General features: G+C 48.1%; 1 protein-coding gene across 1 annotated transcript in view; it reads left to right on the top strand.

Annotated features, from left to right (window-relative positions):
* The window catches only part of TM7SF3 (transmembrane 7 superfamily member 3), a 39,455-nt gene that overhangs the window by 15,456 nt on the left and 4,355 nt on the right, over window positions 1-19,644 (top strand). Inside the window, exons 3-9 of the mRNA XM_075602834.1 lie at window positions 6,746-6,896; window positions 9,892-10,012; window positions 10,869-11,040; window positions 12,521-12,698; window positions 16,758-16,844; window positions 17,108-17,188; window positions 18,250-18,402. Coding sequence (XP_075458949.1) covers window positions 6,746-6,896; window positions 9,892-10,012; window positions 10,869-11,040; window positions 12,521-12,698; window positions 16,758-16,844; window positions 17,108-17,188; window positions 18,250-18,402 — 943 coding nt within the window. The remainder of the gene's footprint in view (window positions 1-6,745; window positions 6,897-9,891; window positions 10,013-10,868; window positions 11,041-12,520; window positions 12,699-16,757; window positions 16,845-17,107; window positions 17,189-18,249; window positions 18,403-19,644) is intronic.

A 19,644-nucleotide genomic window follows, 5' to 3' on the forward strand; every position in this document is an offset into this window, starting at 1 on the left:
TTGTCTCTCTCTCTCTGCTGTCTCTCTCTCTCTCTCTCTCTGCTGTCTCTCTCTCTCTCCTCTCTGCTGTCTCTCTCTCTCTCTCTCGTCTGCTGTCTCTCTCTCTCTCTCTCTCTCTCTGCTGTCTCTCTCTCTCTGCTGTCTCTCTCTTTTCTGAAGCTAGGGTCACGTTTGATGTGTGAATGGCTCCCGATAGCATTAACACAGTTCCCTTTTAAATCACTCCAAGCCCTGTAATATTTCCTCCACTTTATTGGGAAAAAGCAGCAGAATACAGATACTTGTGGATGGTATGTAGTGGTGATTATTAGTTAGAAACCGGTAAAAAGAGATGGCCTCACCATGGGGGAGTGAACAGAGAAGGGTCTTGTACTCACTGTCTCCAGGGTGGAAAAGGAAGTGAGGGGCAGTGTGGGTAAAGGAATAGTCTAGGAGCAGGACTAGCCCATTCTGGTGAGGATCTCAGAAACTGCAGTAGCAGCTCACTGATTCCATGCCCAGAGGCAAGAAATGCAACATTGTTGCAAGTTACACAGGCACAGTATGCGTGTGTGCAAACTCCATGCAGCTGGGAATAAGATCTGACAGGCAGAAGCTGCAAAGGCGAGAGGGGGGTGAGTCAGAAGTGTAGTTCTTGTTCCATGACACTCCCCGTCTGGTATCTGTAGATACCACTATATAACAGACTATGTGGAACATATGTGCAATGCATAACAAAGATAACATCACATTCTCAAACGATGCAAGAGTCCATGTCCACATAGCGATGTGACACCGGCCGGTATCACTGGTATCAAGGTCCCTTGGTCAAGGTTCTTTGGCAAAGGATGCAGGGTGGATGCACAGCTCCAGGTTTGCTGGTTGCACCACAATGTCTTTGTGTAAAAGTGTCTGGCACTGTTTCCTTTTAGCCTTGTGAGAGAACAGTCTTTTTGTCTCTGTAGTTTTACCCACAGAACGCATCCCCTTGTAGGTATGCCAGTCGTGGTAGCCTGTCGCTCTATCACCTGGCGTTTGGCAGAAGGAGATGGCTTTTGGCCCCTTGCGGAAGCGGAACAACAATCCTGGAAGACTGGTTGTCGAATCTAGTCCAGTAAAGTGGGCGTCGTTCAGGGAGACTCCCTGAAACTGAGTGCTGGGGCTGAACACTACCCGGATTTGATCGGGTTCCTGAGGGTGGTAGGCCCCAGATGATTGGAGGTACCGGCATTCTTCACCTTTCTTCATTAGAGGTGCTGGCTTTACGTGGCCGGTAAGGCATATCTTCTGGATGAAGGCCACAAAGTTGTTTTTGGTCTCTGGTTCCCTTTGTAGGTCGCAGAGGTGCGAAGTGAACCTAGAGATGGCATGTTCTTCATTGTTTGGGAAGCGCCTTCTTGGTGAACGGAATGGTAGCGGAGTCACCCAACTGCTTAGTCCGTCTTTAGAGAGCTCCTTGACTGTTAACTTCGGGAATCCTCTATCTTCCCTTGATGGTGTTTGTTTGTCATCGTTCCTTGTTGTCTGGAACGCTGTGCACCGTAGGTCATTGGCGCATTCCTCTTGCACGAGAACATCTCCCCGTAGTTTGGTTAAACGCTTTTGTGTCTCTTTGTTAACTGCCATCGGGAGGTTATTTTCTCCCTGGACGTAACGAAGAACAGTCTCTTTTGCCCTAGTAAATCCCTTTATGAAATGTCTCTGTGGCTGTCTCTTTTTAGACGTGTGAGAGGACAGTCTTTTTGACACTGGGACTTCACCTGTAGGGCGCAATCTTTTGCGGCTATGCCAGCCGTGGCAGCTGGGTGCTTTGTCACTTGATACTCTGTGGAGAGGAACAACTGTACGTCTTAGTTGTGCCATTGCTCGCGGGAGTATTGTCTGATTGTTCATTGCCTTTTTGACGATCCCTTTGTCGGTCACCTTTGGGAGGTTACTTCCTTCCCTCGGTGGAATCGACTCGTCATCCTTAGCTGTCTGGACTGCTGAGCATCCTAGGCCATTGTCGCATCCCCTTGATGTGAGGATGTCTTTGTTGATCTCAGGGGTATGACCTTGTCTTTTCTCTTCACTTGGCCCTTCGGTCACTTGGAGATGGCCAAGACATGGTTCAGGGAGAGATATGTGTCCACATTCTGTCACCACTGTTCTGCGGGCATCAACGTAGTCTTGCCCGTGCCCTTTGTTGGTGCACGCGTTGCCCACTATCACCCATCCTAGGTCAAGTCTTTGGGCGTATGGCGCGTTGTGGGGTCCGTTATGCTGTTTACGGACTTTATGTACCCTCATGATGTAGCAAGCAAGATCTTGGCGCCTTGTTCTACCGGCCGGATGTGGTTGGCTATTCCTTTGAGGTGGGAGTAATGGAGTGCCACGTCTGGTGTGGGAATCTCGTCCCTGTTTGTGGCCATGTGGTTGCACTCGATGAGTGTGGGAAGGGGCATGTTCGCTTTGCCGTCTATTGAGCATATGGTGTAGCCATTCACTCTTCTCCCTGTGGTCTCCATTCGCCCTGCGCACGTCCTGAGAGTGTAAGGAGAAGCACCGTCTTGTATGTTAAACATGTCAAAGAACTCTGACCTGACCAGCGATCGGTTGCTCTGGTCGTCGAGGATTGCGTACATCCGAATAGCCTTCTCAGGTTGTCACTGGGGGTGCACTGCGACAAGGCATATTTTGGAGCAGGACATTTTGTCACCTTCTTTTCCGCAAACCTCAGTGCGCTGAGATGTGACGGATGTTGACTCTCCTTCTTCTTTCTCCCCGCCATGCTCCGCTACGGAGGATGGGTTCTTAAGTTGGTGGAGTGTCAGCGCCTCTGGGTGTAACGCTGTCACGTGCTTGTCACTTTCGCACACTGTGCATTTGATCTCTTCTTTACAGTCCCTGGCTAGGTGAGTCGTGGAACCGCAGCACCTGAAGCAAACTCCGAATTCTCCAAGTAACCTCTTGCGTTCCTCTAGGGACTTCATCCTGAACCCAAAGCACTTGTTGAGTGGGTGTGGTTTCTTGTGTATGGGACATTCCCTGTTTGGGTCCCTTGGTTTCTTGTCTCCGGCGACCGACTGATCGGGAGTAGTTTGGGTCGTGGGAGGCCGTCCGTCCTGCGGGCCGAGATGGGTGTTTGGGGGTTACCATATCTCGTCGCTGGTCTCTCGTTCCTCAGGCTGCTTGCACTGTATGTTGTTTGCGCACCTAAGAAGAAGCTGGGGTCGTTCCTCGTCCTTGCTGCTTTGCGAATGAAGCTCAAGAAAACTGAGAATGGGGGGTAGACGACTTGCTTCTCCCTTTTGTATTTGGAGCCTTGTGAGATCCATTTTTCTTGGAGGTTGAAGGGTAGCTTCTCCAGGATGGGTCTCACTCCACGAGCTGAGTCTAGGACGTTGAGACCTATTAAGGAATGGTCTTTCCTTGCGAACTCCAGTTCTTGCAGGAGGTCCCCGAGCTCTCGTAACTTCGAGTAGTCTTTAGTTGTGATCTTGGGGAAGCTCTCGACTCTTTTGAAGAGTGAATCCTCGACTGCTTCGGGGCTGCCTTAGGACTCTTCTAGCCTTTCCCACACTAGGTCAAGACCTACTTGGGGTTGGTGCGCGTTTGCCGCCCGCAGTCTATTCGCGTGCTCTCTGGATTCGTTCCCCAGGAACTTGAATAGCAGGTTGAGCTCTTCCCTCGCTGAGAAGTCCAAGCTGTTGATTGCGTCTTTGAACGTGAACTTCCACGTCCGGTAGTTCTCAGGGCGGTCGTCGAAGCTGGTGAGTCCTGCTTGCACCAGGTCACGCCGGATCATGTACTTGACTATGTCTATCAGGCCTGAGGCATCGGCGTGTTTGTCCCGTTCTGAGGTAGTTGCTGGGAGGGTCTGTGCGGTCGCCTCTTCCTTGGCGTGGACACGTGATGGCTGCTGGCCAGTGTGAGGGGCTGTTTTCTCTCGCGTGGGTGTACCTGGATTGCGAGCCCGTTGTGGTGCATCCGTGCGCGCGCTGGCGTGTGGATCACTGTTGCGGCTGTGGCTATCCCAGGCAGCATGTACCATTGAAGGAACAGCGTCTTCTCCTTGTGGGCCTAGCAAGTCTTCAGTGTCTGTGGAGTCACTCCATCCGTGTTGAGATGGTGCGCTGGTGTTTACACTGAAGAGGCTCCTTACGTAGTCTTCAGTGCGTTGGCTGATCCTCGAGGCTGGATCCGTCTGAGGCAATCCGTTCTCCCGCCGTCCTTGCTCCCGCCGCTCCTGTTGCGCGGCTGCTTCTAGGACTTCAGCTGGGCCTATGGCGGCGGCTTCCTGTAGCTCTATTTGCTAGCGCAGTCATAATTCAGCTTTCCTACGCGCAGTGGCTGCGGCAGTAGCGGCGGCAGCATTGGCGGCGGCAGTGGCGGCGGCTGTCTGTTCCTCCTCTTCTATGCGCGCTCTTCCTGCTCTTATGGCTGCCTCTCTGCGACTATATTCGGCCCTGGCACGTGCGGCCTCTGCGGTGGCTCGCGCCTTGGTAGCGTTTGTGTTTGACGTGTGAGATTACGCTGATCTTGATGAGTGTCTGGATGTGCTTGAGCGCTGCGATGCGGTTTCCTGCAAAAGGTCCTTTCTCTTATTCTCAGCATCCGTGATGGCGGTTTGCACGATGCCATCACGTTCTAGGTCAATCGCCTTTTCTAGGTCGCGCTCTCGTATGCTATCTTCCATGTTAGTTCTTGTTAGATAGGTGAAATACGCCTGTGACAGTGCTTGATAGCGCGAGTGATCTATCTTCAATTGAGTTATTGCCTGCTCGAGCTGTTGTATATAGTTACCAGCGCCGGCGACATTGCATATCCCAAGTGTGGTTGTTTCCCAGGCCAACTCTAATTTAGCGCGGTGCGCTTCAATGTCAGTCTCATATTTTTCGCGGGCCTTTTGTGTCAGTGTGACTGTCCATTTAGGCCTTGCGTCTGTCTGTGCCTGTTGCAGTTGCGCAGCGGTCTCTGTGTCTGAGTGATCGCTCTCCTGCGTGATATCTGGTGAGGCTCTGAGTTCTGCCATTCTGTAGGTGTGTGTAGGCCTTTAGCCAGTGCGTGTGGCGTGCGGTCTTTTACCTGTGTCAGCGATGGGCGTCTGTCTCAGATGATGCCGAGCGGTGTCCTGCAGCGTGCAGCGTAGGGGTAGCTGTACTCACAGGTGTCCGGTGGCTCTGATCCGTGTCCTGGCGGGTGTCTGGTGGCGTGGCCCTTGATGGCGCTGGCCGTGGGGACGTGCGCAGGGGTAGGTGAGATGGTGGCTCCTCACTATGGGGCTGTGCAGGGGGTGAACTCAGACAGAGAAAGGCAATTAGGTTTGTGTGTAAGCTGTACTGTCTGTTTGCAAAGCTGCTGCCTCGTGTGCAAGGTGTATGCTGGCTATGTCCAGTGTAAATCCGCTTGCTTATCTGAAAGGCTGCAGGCTGCGTGCAGTTTGCTGTATAAAGCTTGCTGCCCTGTCTGGCAGAGTAAAGCTGCTGCTTGTGCAGAGACTATTCTGTATTCTTATTAGCAAAGTAAGGCTGCGCACTTGTCTTTGCATGAAGCTGTAGTTGTTTGCTGTGTAGAGGCTGGTGGCTCTGTGTAGCAACGTGGAGTAGTATGCTTGTACATGGGGGTGAGAGATTGCTGTTTATTTGCTGTGTAAGCTGCTTGCTTGTTTCTTTAGCATAAAGGCTGTGGGTAGCAGCTCCTCTGTGTGTGTCCCCAAGGCACACGGTCCTCTTTTTACTTTTCTGAAGCCAGGGTCACGTTTGATGTGTGAATGGCTCCCGATAGCATTAACACAGTTCCCTTTTAAATCACTCCAAGCCCTGTAATATTTCCTCCACTTTATTGGGAAAAGCAGCAGAATACAGATACTTGTGGATGGTATGTAGTGGTGATTATTAGTCAGAAACCGGTAAAAAGAGATGGCCTCACCATGGGGGATGAACAGAGAAGGGTCTTGTACTCACTGTCTCCAGGGTGGAAAAGGAAGTGAGGGGCAGTGTGGGTAAAGGAATAGTCTAGGAGCAGACTATCTCTGAACAAACAGGAGGGGGGGGGGGGGGGGGGGCAGACTAGCCCATTCTGGTGAGGATCTCAGAAGCTGCAGTAGCAGCTCACTGATTTCATGCCCAGAGGCAAGGAATGCAACATTGTTGCATGTTACACAGGCACAGTATGTGTGTGCAAACTCCATGCAGCTGGGAATAAGATCTGACAGGCAGAAGCTGCAAAGGAGAGAGGGGGGTGAGTCAGAAATGTAGTTCTTGTTCCATGACACTCTCTCTCTCTCTCTCTCTCTGCTGTCTCTCTCTCAGCTGTCTCTCTCTGCATCTGCCTCTCGTGGTTTCAGCTTTCTGCCACAAGCAACATGGCGGCTTCAGGCCCCCATAAGGTGGAGCTTCCTCCGTTTTCCGCTCCTACCTCATACATCTGACTGCTGATTGGCTCACAAAGTGGGGGGGGGGGGTCAACGAGTATGTACTTTTCAACTTCACTTTATTGCCGAAAAAACATTGCCCACCGGTATAGGGTGGGTTCTGGTGTGTGTGTGTGTGTGTGTGTGTGTGTGTGTGTGTGTGTGTGTGTGTGTGTTAGGAATGTACAGGTTACCAGCATTTAAGGAACAAAGGATGCTCTGGGGACAGGAGACCTCCACCATCGCTGTATACAGTTATCGGGCATTCGCTCGTGAACATGTACCTGCGTATTGTGTAAAGGGGAATGCAGGGCTCAGTGCCGGGCTCAGTGCCGCGTCTTGTGGCTATCTGTTTTCCAATGTGTCTTTCAGATCCCAAATACGAATGACTCCGAGACTGGGAGTGACGTCGGGTTACTCTCCGCTCTGCGGCCGGAGCAGACTGTATGCACCTGGTATCTGGAGTCTGCAAATCCCAGCCAGCTGCTGGCTACCGCCGTTTCTGTGCCATATACCGAGAAAGGTAACCCCATATCCGCACCGGGACACTGGGAATGTGTGCATAATGCTCTTATTTATATATAATATGCTGTGTGGCTGCTCCCTGCTCTGGAGAGATTATTAGTCCCATTGATTTGAGCGTAGCTGGACTCTTCTGCAATGGCTTCCAAACGTATTAAATAGGAGCATTTCGGGGGGTGGGGACCTGAAGACCCTAACTGCGATATTCTGGCAATTGTTTGTAAAATATTTAATGTAAAGTATTAGACTTGATTTTTTTTCTCTGGTCGCCCTATGTCTTTTGTGGGTAAATTCCATATACTCCCAGACTGCCGCCCGGGCTGTTTTCCTTCTCAAAGTTCCTATATAAGTCATTAGGGACTTTCAGCCGAAAACTACCTGAACTGCAGCTTTGGCGTATACAGAATTTACCCCTTGCAACAGGGGTGGCCACCAACAGGTCAGGTTTTCAGGGTATCCCTGGTTCAGCACAGGTGGCTCAGTCGACGACTGAGCCACTGATTGAGCCACCTGTGCTGAAGCAGGGTTATTCCAAAAACTTGACCTGGAGTTGGCCACCGTGCCTTAGACTTGTTCCCATCGCTGTTTTTATGAGCTGCCTGCTTTGCCTGCTGGAACCTTTGCTGGAAAGTGATCTCGGGCATTCTCCTACCCCTCACAACACCCTCGTACCGCTGCGGGTCTGCTTCTGCGCGTCTGCAGGATGTCACCCCGTGCTCTAGCCCTTATTCTCTGTAGTGATGTATCCCTCTCTGTACACTTTACACGGGGACGACATTATTCATGTATCTTCCCTTTAACGTGCTCCTGGAAACATTTGGCCTTCACTTCCCCACTTTGAACAATGTGCGAGTAGATTAGGGAAGCTCTTTATGAGGGTTCCCTTCCAGGCCTCAATCTTACTGCAGTATAAGGAAATACGGAGTTTGCATTACAACTGCCCATAGCTTATTCTACAAAGAGGAACAAAATCACCCAAAATGGTTTGCTTAACATGAGCACTCTCTCGGAGACGGCGCTCTCTCGGCGACGCCACTCTGACTGTTGCCTTGTATAATCCCACTACTGTGAGAGCAGACACTGGAATTGCTAGTTTATTTATTTACAGGGTAGTTGGAGGGGGCAGTGCAAAACAAATCTGAGAGACTGAGTCTGCTACCGAGGCTTATTTAAGTTTGACTTCCGCTATGGCAATAATTCCCAACCTTCTCTAGGCTGTGCTCCCCCTGTTAAAGGCAGTGTAGTGTCCTGAGTTTGTGCGGAGAACACACGCTTAATAAGGCCTCAACCTGCACCTACTGTTAGGTCCGGAAATAATTGGACACTGATACAAGTTTTGTTATTTCGGCTGTGCACCAAAATAAATTCAAGTTACAGTTAAATAATGAATATGGGCTTAAAGTGCAGTCTATCAGCTTTAATGTGAGGGTATTCACATCCAAATTGGAGGAAAGGTTTAGGAATTACATGTCTTTAATATGTAGCCCCCTCTTTTTCAAGGGACCATAAGTAATTGGATAATTGACTCAAAAGCTGTTTCATAGACAGGTGTGGGCTATTCCTTCGTTATTTCATCATCAATTAAGCAGGTAAAAGGTCTGGAGTTGATTCCAGGTGTGGCATTCACATTTGGAATCTGTTGCTGTGAACCCACAACATGCGGTCAAAGGAGCTCTCAATGCAAGTGAAACAGGGCATCCTTAGGCTGCAAAGAAAAAGAAAATCCATCAGAAAGATAGCAGGAACATTAGGAGTGGCCAAATCAACAGCTTGGTACATTCTGAGGAAAAAAAAGAACGCACTGGTGAGCTCTGCAACACAAAAAGGCCTGGACGTCCACGGAAGACAACAGTGGTGGATGATCGTAGGATCCTTTCCATGGTAAAGAAAATCCCCTTCGCAACATCCAGCCAAGTGAAGAACACTCTCCAGGAGGTAGGCCTATCATTGTCCAAGTCTACCATAAAGAGAAGACTTCATGAGAGCAAATACAGAGGGTTCACCACAAGGTGCAAACCATTCATAAGCCTCAAGAATTGAAAGGCCAGATTAGACTTTGCCAAACAGTATCTAAAAAAGCCATCCCAGTTCTGGAACAGCATTCTTTGGACATATGAAACTAAGATCAACCTGTACCAGAATGATGGGAAGAAAAAAGTATGGAGAACGCTTGGAACGGCTCATGATCCGAAGCATACCACATCATCTGTAAAACACGGTGGAGGCAGTGTGATGGCATGGGCATGCATGGCTTCCAATGGCACTGGGTCACTAGTGTTTATTGATGTGACAGAAGACAGAGGCAGCCGGATGAATTCTGAAGTGTATAGGGATATATTGTCTGCTCAGATTCAGCCAAATTCAGCGAAGTTGATAGGACAATGACCCAAAACATACTGAGAAAGCAACCCAGGAGTTTTTTAGGGAAAGAAGTGGAATATTCTGCAATGGCCGAGTCAATCACCTGATCTCAACCCGATCGAGCATGCATTTCACTTACTGAAGAGAAAACTTAAGGTAGAAACACCCACGAACAAACAACTGAAGACAGCTGCAGTAAAGGCCTGGCAAAGCATCACAAAGGAGGAAACCCAGCGTTTGGCGATGTCCATGCGTTCCAGACTTCAAGCAGTCATTGCCTGCAAAGGATTCTCGACAAAGTATTACAAATGAACATTCTATTTCTGATTGTGTTAATTTGTCCAATTACATTTGAGCCCCTGAAATAAGAGGACTGTGTACGAAAATGGTTGCAATTGCTAAACGTTTCATACGATATTTTTGTTCAACCCCTTGAGTTAAAGCTGAAAGTCTGCACTTCTATTGCATCTCGGTTATTTCATTTCAAATCCATTGTGGTGGCGTACAGAGCCAAAATTATGAAAATTGTGTCAGTGTTCTTTGTTTCATACATTTTGTACTGCGAGGATGATGTTATGAGACTTTTTTTGCACACTTATTTTCTAGTTAAGCAATAAAAATGTTTCATTTTACAGATCCGATCCCTGGAGCATGTAACTTAGAGTTTAATTTGGAGGTGGACCCAAACCTCTATTTACAGTACAATATATATGAAACGGTTATAAAATTTGCCCCAGCTAATCTGGGCTATGCCAGGTATGTATATTATTATTATTTTTGTTTTGTTTCCGTCCCTCAAACAGAATGCCTTTTGAAATGGGATTCTTTCTGCTATTCATTTCTCACATCAAAGCAAAGTGTTTAGTTCCTCTGTTTTAAAATGTTTGGATTCTCCAGTATAAGTGACTTCTATTGTAGGGTAAGTGCAGCTTTCTAGGTATATGTTTAATAGTGCAAAAATCATAAAGAAAAGCGTATGCAGAACATTCAAACTGTATTACTGGTTCTTTCAGCTTTTGTCATTCATCTTGGCGACGGATTTCATTCCGTTCTTGCTTTCCTTCTATTAAACCCGTTCCTTGGAGGATACACCATTCAATTGATTGGTTGTGTACATAACTTATAGATCATGGAGTCCAACCAATGTCTGCTTGTCTCCAGTAGAATGTGCTCATGATTGCAATAACTCTACGCAAATGTCTTCAATATTGCACTACGATATACACACGTTCTTTCTGTAGACATGTACAATAATAATATAGTTTTATTTCGTGTAGCGCTTTTCTCCCAAAGGGACTCAAATCGCTTCACAATGTAGGTGAGCAGCATTGTACATAAGATTTTTACAGACACCGTCCCTGCACAGATGAGCTTACAATCTATGTTTTAGGTGCCTGAGGCACAGAGAAAGTGACTTGCCCAAGGTCACAAGGAGCCAATGGGATTGGAAGCAGCCTCCTCTGATTCAAACGCAGTCAGCGTCTTTACTCCCTGAGCCGCTCCTGCAGCCCATAAAGCATGAGCCATGATGCTACATTATCTCATTAATAATAAAGTGCTGGCAAGATGTACTTGGCATCTCCAAAAACTGATCTATTGTTCCCTAACTCAGAGGCGCGAGCGCTCTCGCGTGCGATGTTAAGATGGACGACGACTCCAGATGGCGGCTGCAGTATGATATCTATCAGTACTTTTTGCCGGAGAACGACCTGCATGAAACGGTGCTACTCGCGGACCTGCAGAAGATGTCTGCGGTGCAACAAGTGATTAGTAATGGGAAGAAGGTAAGACTGCAGGAATGGAAGAGCAGGTTGGAAAACAAGTCCATGATAAAAGTATGGAATTAACATCGTACATAAAAGGGAATTGCGGTCCGTGTAATATATTTTCATGAACTCGTGAGAAAAAAAAAAACAGACACATTGATTGAACTCCAACTAGATTTATGGCCTTGTTCACAAACCTCTGCTGAATGTGGAAAACTAATTTACATTGAAATGGCTTTCAGCATGAGATACAGCCAACACCTCGCTCCCTTACTCCTGTCAAGGAGGAAGAGAAGGATTTGTAGCCGTATTGGGCCTTCCATGTAGTAACAATGGGGGAGAGGGAGTAGGGCGTATGATACCTTTTTATTGGACCAACACATAGTTGTGTTACAAGTTTTCCAACCACTCGGGGTCCTTCATTGGGTATGACAATTTGTTGTTCGACATTATAAAAGGAATTTCCTGCCCCGGAGAGCTTACAATCTAAGTGGTATGTTGGGAGCCTTACAGAGACAGCAGGTGAGGGAATAAGTGCAGTAGATGGCAGTGCTTGGGCACCATGGTTGGTAGGAACAATTGGGTGTGAGACAGTAACCATGAGCCCAGGCTATTGGGTTGCTTTATTTAAGGTTTGTCTTAAAGGGGAGTAGGGGGGCGGGGGGGAGAAGGTGCTTGAAATATACGGAGTGTGAGGGTGTTTTGTCGGCTCGCAGCCACGTACATAACATTCACCACAGGATGTGGAACGGCTTTCACATCTGCTTTGTGGTTAGAACCTTAATGGTCCCTAGAATTGGGCATCGTATACCACAGGCTGCCCGTGTTTTTAGTGCTTCATCCTCTTATGTTATTGTGATGGGGATGGATTTTATGTCATACTTTGTCAGCTATGTAGCACATTTGAAACAGGTGCGTGCGTGCGTGCTGTTTCCATTTATAAAATATGCAATTAAATTAGTCATAACTACAAAAAAAACCCAATAAAAACGTCCCAATTAATTATATATTTAGTCCATTATACATCATTTAATCATACAAGTAATAAATATACTGCACACTTTATAGCAGATTTCCTTTCAATAATCAAAAATTGCATACCACGAATAAAGGAATTACTATGTGTAATTGGTATGCAGTAAAACATGTTTAATATCAGAAGAGTTGTGATGGGAATATTATATTATCCTCTGTGTGATTCAGGGAGAACTAGCTTGCTTCCAAATCAAAAATAGCTGCTATAAAGTTTATATTCCACTTTTAGAACTAATCTGTACCCATTTCACAGCCTTCATGTTATTACTCCGTGTATATAGAGCATCCCTACAGCAGCGGGAGTAACTGGTAGTCATCCACAGAATGCTGTTGTTGGACCTAAAATGGGAGATTCACATCCAGGTTCTCTGTGGATCCATTATTAGAGCTGCGGGTTGATCACTGTGATTCATTGTGTCTGTACAATAAAATGCTACGTAATACTCCTTTCTGATCTTTTCAGATATTGTCCTTGAATTCTGGAGATCGGACCAATGTGTCATTTTCTTCTATTCCGGGACAAGGCGTCATTTACAATGTGATTGTGCGGGATCCCCTTCTGAATACCTCTGCAGCCTACGTACCTGTTCATACCTATGCCTGCAATGTAAACGCTACAATGGACAACTGTTCCACCCTCGGTACGGAGCTTCCTCAGGGGACATTGCACCTGCTCATGGATAAGTCTGACCTGAAACGTAGCTGCTACTAATAGTCGTGATCTAGATATAACCTGTGCATGCAACGACAGCAAATTAACATGCTGCCCGTAAACTTTGTTAGGAATAGATTTATGTTGAAATGATAACTTAATTAGATTTTTTTTCTTTTCCATATTATTAGTTGGAATAAAGGCTAGTAATATCTACTGATTTATAAAAATGAAGTGGCAATCCTGTCCAAATAAAATCATTTTTGTACAGCATTGAAACCAGGGGTCCTTCAGTGCCGAAGCGCCAGGGATCCCCCCTATTCCCGAGATAATTACTGTGGATGGGGTCACTGCAGACCATCTTGTTGTGTCCTATTAGCCCACAGATTCGGCGAGGATTTGTCAGCCATATTGTTTCCCCCTGGATGGAACTTTAACCCTTTGGGCGCCTAAAGGTGTAGCCACCACATTATGGGGTCTGGCACTCCAGGGGTCCCATGATGTAGGGGCTATGTCCTGGCCTTTTACTGCTTATTTTCAGAGGAGCTCAGGCTCTGCTCTCCTATGGTGCACAGACGGCGATCTGTCTTCCACGGAAATGTGTTTACGGATTAAGTGACGCTGGGGAGCAGACACATGGTCACGATGTGCAGGAGGGACTGTAGCAAGGTCACCCAAAGGGTTAAACTCTGTATCTGCGCCAGAAAGTGTCCTGGGAAACGGGGGTCATGGGGCTGAAAATATCATGACTTGGTACCGGAGGATGCCCTGGTTCTAATTCCCTGCGTTAAACTGGGAACTAGTGATCAGCGCAGGAGAGGAGCGGGCAGTACTGTATTTATCAGCGCAGGAGAGGAGCGGGCAGTACTGTATTTATCAGCGCAGGAGAGGAGCGGGCAGTACTGTATGTATCAGCGCAGGAGAGGAGCGGGCAGTACTGTATGTATCAGCGCAGGAGAGGAGCGGGCAGTACTGTATGTATCAGCGCAGGAGAGGAGCGGGCAGTACTGTATGTATCAGCGCAGGAGAGGAGCGGGCAGTACTGTATTTATCAGCACAGGAGAGGAGCGGGCAGTACTGTATGTATCAGCGCAGGAGAGGAGCGGGCAGTACTGTATTTATCAGCGCAGGAGAGGAGCGGGCAGTACTGTATCAGCGCAGGAGAGGAGCGGGCAGTACTGTATCAGCGCAGGAGAGGAGCGGGCAGTACTGTATCAGCGCAGGAGAGGAGCGGGCAGTACTGTATGTATCAGCGCAGGAGAGGAGCGGCAGTACTGTATGTATCAGCGCAGGAGAGGAGCGGGCAGTACTGTATGTATCAGCACAGGAGAGGAGCGGGCAGTACTGTATTTATCAGCGCAGGAGAGGAGCGGGCAGTACTGTATTTATCAGCGCAGGAGAGGAGCGGGCAGTACTGTATGTATCAGTGCAGGAGAGGAGCGGGCAGTACTGTATGTATCAGCACAGGAGAGGAGCGGGCAGTACTGTATTTATCAGCGCAGGAGAGGAGCGGGCAGTACTGTATTTATCAGCGCAGGAGAGGAGCGGCAGTACTGTATGTATCAGCACAGGAGAGGAGCGGGCAGTACTGTATGTATCAGCGCAGGAGAGGAGCGGGCAGTACTGTATTTATCAGCACAGGAGAGGAGCGGGCAGTACTGTATGTATCAGCATAGGAGAGGAGCGGGCAGTACTGTATTTATCAGCACAGGAGGGGAGCGGGCAGTACTGTATGTATCAGCACAGGAGAGGAGCGGGCAGTACTGTATTTATCAGCACAGGAGAGGAGCGGGCAGTACTGTATTTATCAGTGCTGGAGAGGAGCGGGCAGTACTGTATGTATCAGCGCAGGAGAGGAGCGGGCAGTACTGTATTTATCAGTGCAGGAGAGGAGCGGGCAGTACTGTATGTATCAGCACAGGAGAGGAGCGGGCAGTACTGTATGTATCAGCGCAGGAGAGGAGCGGGCAATACTGTATTTATCAGCGCAGGAGAGGAGCGGGCAGTACTGTATGTATCAGCGCAGGAGAGGAGCGGGCAGTGCTGTATGTATCAGCGCAGGAGAGGAGCGGGTAGTGCTGTATCAGAGCAGGAAAGGAGCGGGCAGTACTGTATTTATCAGCACAGGAGAGGAGAGGGCAGTACTGTATTTATCAGCCCAGGAGAGGAGCGGGCAGTACTGTATCAGCGCAGGTGGGGAGCGGCAGTACTGTATTTATCAGCGCAGGAGAGGAGCGGGCAGTACTGTATTTATCAGAGCAGGAGAGGAGCGGGCAGTACTGTATTTATCAGCGCAGGAGAGGAGTGGGCAGTACTGTATGTATCAGCGCAGGAGAGGAGTGGGCAGTACTGTATGTATCAGCACAGGAGGGGAGCGGGCAGTACTGTATTTATCAGAGCAGGAGAGGAGCGGGCAGTACTGTATTTATCAGCGCAGGAGAGGAGTGGGCAGTACTGTATGTATCAGCACAGGAGAGGAGCGGGCAGTACTGTATTTATCAGTGCAGGAGAGGAGCGGGCAGTACTTTATTTATCAGCGCAGGAGAGGAGCAGGCAGTTCTGTATTGATCAGCGCAGGAGAGGAGCGGGCAGTGCTGTATTTATCAGTGCAGGAGAGGAGCGGGCAGTACTGTATGTGTCAGCGCAGGAGAGGAGCGGGCAGTACAGTATGTATCAGCGCAGGAGAGGAGCGGGCAGTACTGTATTTATCAGCACAGGAGAGGAGCGGGCAGTACAGTATGTATCAGCGCAGGAGGGGAGCGGGCAGTACTGTATTTATCAGCACAGGAGAGGAGCGGGCAGTACAGTATGTATCAGCGCAGGAGGGGAGCGGGCAGTACTGTATTTATCAGCGCAGGAGAGGAGCGGGCAGTACTGTATGTATCAGCGCAGGAGGGGAGCGGGTAGTACTGTATTTATCAGCGCAGGAGAGGAGCGGGCAGTACTGTATTTATCAGCGCAGGAGAGGAGCGGGTAGTACTGTATTTATCAGCACAGGAGAGGAGCGGGCAGTACTGTATGTATCAGCGCAGGAGAGGAGCGGGCAGTACTGTTTTTATCAGCGCAGGAGAGGAGCGGGCAGTACTGTATTTATCAGCGCAGGAGAGGAGTGGGCAGTACTGTATGTATCAGCGCAGGAGAGGAGCGGGCAGTACTGTTTTTATCAGCGCAGGAGAGGAGCGGGCAGTACTGTTTTTATCAGCGCAGGAGAGGAGCGGGCAGTACTGTATTTATCAGCGCAGGAGAGGAGCGGGCAGTACTGTATTTATCAGCGCAGGAGAGGAGCGGGCAGTACTGTTTTTATCAGCGCAGGAGGGGAGCGGGTAGTACTGTATTTATCAGCGCAGGATAGGAGTGGGCAGCACTGTATTTATCAGCGCAGGAGAGGAGCGGGCAGCACTGTATTTATCAGCGCAGGAGAGGAGCGGGCAGTACCGTATGTATCAGCGCAGGAGAGGAGCGAGCAGTACTGTATTTATCAGCGCAGGAGAGGAGCGGGCAGTACTGTATTTATCAGCACAGGAGAGGAGCGGGCAGTACTGTATGTATCAGCGCAGGAGAGGAGCGGGCAGTACTGTATTTATCAGCACAGGAGAGGAGCGGGCACTACTGTATATCAGCACAGGAGAGGAGCGGGCAGTACTGTATGTATCAGCGCAGGAGAGGAGCGGGCAGTACTGTATGTATCAGCGCAGGAGAGGAGCGGGCAGTACTGTATTTATCAGCACAGGAGAGGAGCGGGCAGTACTGTATTTATCAGCACAGGAGAGGAGCGGTCAGTACTGTATTTATCAGCACAGGAGAGGAGCGTCTAATTACATCGTAATAAAATTAAATTTTTCCATTCTATCAGATTAATATATTTTCCCTACACAACATCCAATGTATTTAAAAAAAAAAAAAATGTGTATATAACATGGTAACAGCATTAAAACATCTGAGGTTGTCATATAATGAAAGTCCATAAGAATGTCCCTTGTCCGCATGTTTGGTTGGAATGAAACCGTATCTTGGTCCTTCACTTTGGTCTCCTTTTGTTTTTCCGTAGGGAGAGCTTCCACCAAAATATTTTTTACGTTTTGTGCTCTTGTCGGACTCTTCATATGTTTCTGTGGACATCGATATCTGAAGACAGGTATTGACTGTGGAATTGTGTGGGGCAGACTTGGAACATAGCCGCCATTATTTCTTGGCATCCATTATTTCTTGGCATCTACCACACTGGTTTCCGCATCTGACCAATCACTGGTTTGTAGAACACGTCTATGTAGGAATTTTACAAACCATCATAAATAGTTGAAATTAAGTAAATATACAAAGACCTTGATAACCATAATGACGAGCAGTCCATCTGCCCGAATATAATTGACTTTCACTTATTTGTGTTCCATGTTCTAGATTTCTTCTTCACGGGGTTTATTATTGTGGGTTTCCTGTTCTTCATTCTCTTCACCAGAGTAACTACGCTGGATTATGATAGTAAGTGATGACACTAATTGCTGCCCCACAGACGCTACATTCGCTGTACTCCCCCTCAGACCTCGCTGTTTGTGACACCTATAGAAATATTTGCAGAGAGAAAGGAATGTGTATAGTAGGAGTAATAACAGACTGTTATGGGTTGCATGAACCATAGCTGATTAGTCTCCTAGCTATGGGGTGCGCAAACTTTTTTGTCTGCTCTCCCCCCCAATCCCTCCCCACCCCCCCCCCCCCACCTTTTTCTCTGATGCTTTCTGACGGCGTTGCCATGGTGACGCATCGCCAGAAGCCGCCGGAAAGCAGGTAAGGAAACTTAGAGGCCTTGTGCGCTCACCCCGGCATTCAAATTTAAGTATTGTGGGGAAGAGTGCGGGGCCTCTGGTTGCGTCCCGACCCCCCAGAAAATTGAGCCCCCCCCTCAGTTTGCGCCCTCCCGTCCTAACTGATCATTCCAGTTACACGGTAACACGTTATTTCATAATACTCAAGTACTGTAGTTGAAATTTTATTTGAAGGGACTTTCCCATGAAAACCAGAGAAGAACAAGGCGCTCTGAAAAATTTAGTTTTTACTTTCAGATTCTCACAAGAAGCTCTTAGACGTTACTCCTGTTACTCCTGTTACTCCTGTTACTCCTGTTACTCCTGTTACTCCTGTTACTCCTGTTACTCCTGTTACTCCTGTTACTCCTGTTCTCTCTGCGTGACCGGCTGCCATTTTAAAAGTAGCCAAGTGCTAGGACACAAAAAAAAAAAATCGAGAGGAACTTGCTGTAAAAAGCCTACAATGGCTTGGTAAAACCTTCCCAAAAAGATCAGGTGTTTGGTGAATAACTTTCACTAGACATATTTTTATGTAACCTAACCACGGTTTGGATATCTTTCAATGTTTTTATTGCGCCTCTGTGTTGTTGACGTCATTACAGAGTTTCGGTCCGGAAACGGGGGCTCGAGTTGCATTGATATTACTTGTTAGCCCATGTCCTCTGTGGTTCAGCGTTGTCTGTGTGCCTCGGTGCAGTAAGTGCAGAGATAAGACTCCTCTCCTTCTTCCTATAGTACGCCTGGCTCTGACGGCGGTTATGGGAGTCTTTGGAGGAGTGCTGCTGGTGGCATGTTGGTGGAGATATGGGGGTGTCCTTATCTGCATACTGGCTGTGGGACTGGTGTTGGGGTTCCTGATGGCTTCGATTGTTTTCTTTACCCCAATGGGTAAGTCAGAGAGATGCATATTCTCCGATACCCACAGGAACATATATGTATAGGTAAACCTACATCCGGAAGGTGGACACAATGTAACCTCCGTTTGCATTATATAAGGGAGTTGAATTGTGGTTGTATATGACTGTACTGCTAGGGCAGGCCTGCACAACTCCAGTCCTCAAGGGCTGCAAACAGGCCAGATGTTCAGGATATCCCTACTTCAGCACAGCTGACTCAATTAGTGGCTCAGTATGACAGGTGGCTCAATCAGAATCTCAGTCAAAGATTGAGCCTCCTCTTCTGAAGCAGGGACTTGTTGAGCCACCTGTGCTGAAGCAGGGATATCCAGATAACCTGACCTGTTGGGGGGCTTGAGGACTGGAGTTGAGCGCTCCTGATTTAATCTATGAAGGGCTCCCACGTCCCATTAAAGTCATTATATCCTACAACAAATCTACGCTGATTCAGCTCTCAAAATAGCTGCCTGCTCCTTTGATCTTCTCCCTAGGAATAACCCTAGCGGGTTATTCCCTAGCCCCCCAACAGGTCAGGTTATCTGGATATCCCTGCTTCAGCACAGGTGGCTCAACAAGTCCCTGCTTCAGCACAGGAGGCTCAATCTTTGACTGAGCTTCTGATTGAGCCCCCTGTGCTGAAGCCGGGATATCCTGAAAACCTGACCTGTTGGAGGAGCTGGAAGACTGGATTTGAGCACCCCTGGATTAGATGATAGTGTACAGAGTTCTGAAAACATCACAGGTATTTTCTTCATCAAGGTTTGGAAAGTAAAATTAAGCAAAGAAGAGTGGGGGGGCCGTGTGTGTCCTTTCTTCCATGTAGTAACAGAAGAGGGAGGAGGGGGTATGATGCCTTTTATTGGACCAACAAGTAGTTGATGTGTTACAAGCTTTCGAACATCTCAGGGTCCTTCATCGGGTCCGACCCTTACCCTTAGGCGTTGGAAAGCTTGTAACGTATCCACTACTTGTTGGTCCATTAAAAGGTATCATACCCCCTCCTCTCTCTCCCTCCTTTGTTACTACATACAGTAACATTAAGAACCCTCATGTTTGTCCCTCAAAAGGTGTCGCAACCTACATCCAGTCTCCACTTCTACAGACAGAACCCATACGGCTGCTAGAACTTAGAACCCGATATCGATAAGAAACGTGTTGCAGTGATTATGAAATATTAGGAATGGCTCGGGAATAGCGACTCCGTGCTTTTCTTCTGCTACATGTCCTTATTTAA

The sequence above is a fragment of the Ascaphus truei genome, chromosome 5, assembly GCF_040206685.1.
Source record: "Ascaphus truei isolate aAscTru1 chromosome 5, aAscTru1.hap1, whole genome shotgun sequence".
Lineage (NCBI taxonomy): Eukaryota > Metazoa > Chordata > Amphibia > Anura > Ascaphidae > Ascaphus > Ascaphus truei.